General features: G+C 62.4%; 1 protein-coding gene across 1 annotated transcript; it reads right to left on the bottom strand.

Moving 5' to 3' along the window:
- Positions 1–204: 204 nt before the first annotated feature.
- On the bottom strand, positions 205–1,838 carry LOC127765580 (uncharacterized). The gene has a single exon (XM_052290510.1). The coding sequence runs from the start codon at positions 1,716–1,718 to the stop codon at positions 648–650; it is 1,071 nt and encodes a 356-aa protein (XP_052146470.1). The 5' UTR covers positions 1,719–1,838; the 3' UTR covers positions 205–647.

Here is a 1,838-nt window from a genome sequence, read left to right as displayed (position 1 = left end):
GAACCGGTGCGCGTGGAGGCGTGGGCGATCTTTTTGTTTCGTACCGTGGCTCGGGAAAGGAAAGGTGGTGCTTTGCTGCGGCCGTACGGCTCTTCACCAAAAGCAAATCTAACGCATTGGAGTAGGCAAAAGCTCGTGTACGTAATACTGCTAGTATACTAATGTGTGCTTTGACACACACAATGCAGTGACAAGAATCTCATGTGAAGATGACACTTAGTAGAACGTGTATATACTCCACTTACTACGAGTAGTACAGGGTTGAGATGATAGTTCCATGCACACAAGAATGGGTAGGGGAAGGGGAAAAAAATCACCAGGTATTCTGCCTTGCGCCACATTTACCAACCGCTGATGTTTCCAGTTGATGTGACTGACCTGTGACAACTACTACTACCACCAACGCCTCCGAACGAAGGGAGGAATCCTGTTATCCCTCTCACGCTGCCTGCCTATACAAAACCCAAGCACAAATCGAAGGCAGAAAAAGGAAAAGAAAAAAAAAACAAAGTAGTACAAGCTTCGCTTACACAGGAAATAATAATATTAATTAATTAACGGGCAACAGCGAAGAACTTGGTTAAGCTCTTCCCATTTGCTCTCTATTTTGGAGTTTTTTTGGCCGATGCGGCGTTTGCCTTTGGTTTTTACCGGGAGAAGACGGGGTTGAGGGTTTTTGTGAAGCCGTGGAGCGCGCCGTAACCGCGGGAGCTGAAGCCGAGGCAGCCGAGGAGGCCCTGCCGGTAGGGGAGGAACGTGCGCCGCCGCATCTCCTCCGCCTGCGCCCGGTTCCGCGCCGCGTAGAGACGCTCGTGCGCCGCCGCGACCGTGCTCGAGCGCCGCCTGCCCTTGCCGCCCCTCGCGCGCCCCCGCGTCGCCTGCGCCTCTTCGCCGCCGCCGGCGTCCGACGACGCTTCCGATTGTGGCTGTGATGGTAGTGGTGACCTCGCCGCGCGGAGCTTTGCGGCGATCCTGTCTCTCGATGATGCCCACGAGGGCGAGAACTGCCACGCCTTCTCGGGCTTGGCGGGGGCGTCGTGCGCGTGGGCTCCGCCTGGCTCGCTCTTGCTGCGGTGGAGGAGCATGTCCTTGAGGAACACCCACCGCCGTGACCCGCGGGCGGACGACGAGGAGGACGAGGACGAGGACGTCGAGGAGGAGGAGGACGAGCGTGACGAGGCGGTGACCGGTGGCGTGGCCTCCTCCGACCCAGCCGAGTGCGATGGAGTTGGCTCGGAGCCAAGATCCGGGGCGGGGACGAGCGCATTGAGCAGCTTGAGCCGCGGGGACGCGCCGCGGAGCGGCGACATGGACCGCGTGCGGCGGTGCACGGACCCGCTCCGCAGCGTCAGCTCGCGGCCTCGCACCGGCCCGGGGCGGAAGTCGCCGCCGCCGCCGTCGTCGTCGTCGCTGCCGGGGTCGAGATCCGGGAGCGGGGGCAGGGTGAGCGGCCGGATCTGGCCGTTGTGGAAGAGCTCGTCGGCGGAGATCATGGGCCCGCCGGGGCCGCCGAACTCGAACTCCGCGTCGCCCACGCCGCCATACCCCGCCCCCGACACCGCACCGGAGGCAACCGAGGAGGAGGAGAGGAGCAGGTGGTGGATGGGGCTGGCCGGCGCGCTGAAGAAGTAGCCGCCGCCGGTGGCAGGCGACCTGCCGGGGCTGGACGGCGCGCTGGCGAACGGGGTGGAGCAGCTGCTGTCGATGTCGTCGTCCATGGCGCCTCGGCGCGCCCTTGGATGGTAGTGGCGGGGGGGTGGGATGGAATGGAACGAGGGTTGGGATTTGGGAAGGTGGAGGGAGATGCGATGCGAGGAGGGGTTATAAACGGAGAGAGA

The sequence above is a fragment of the Oryza glaberrima genome, chromosome 3 (genome assembly GCF_000147395.1).
Source record: "Oryza glaberrima chromosome 3, OglaRS2, whole genome shotgun sequence".
NCBI lineage: Eukaryota > Viridiplantae > Streptophyta > Magnoliopsida > Poales > Poaceae > Oryza > Oryza glaberrima.
Note: the sequence above shows the minus strand (reverse complement) of the source record. Positions and strands in the feature narration are given on the sequence as shown.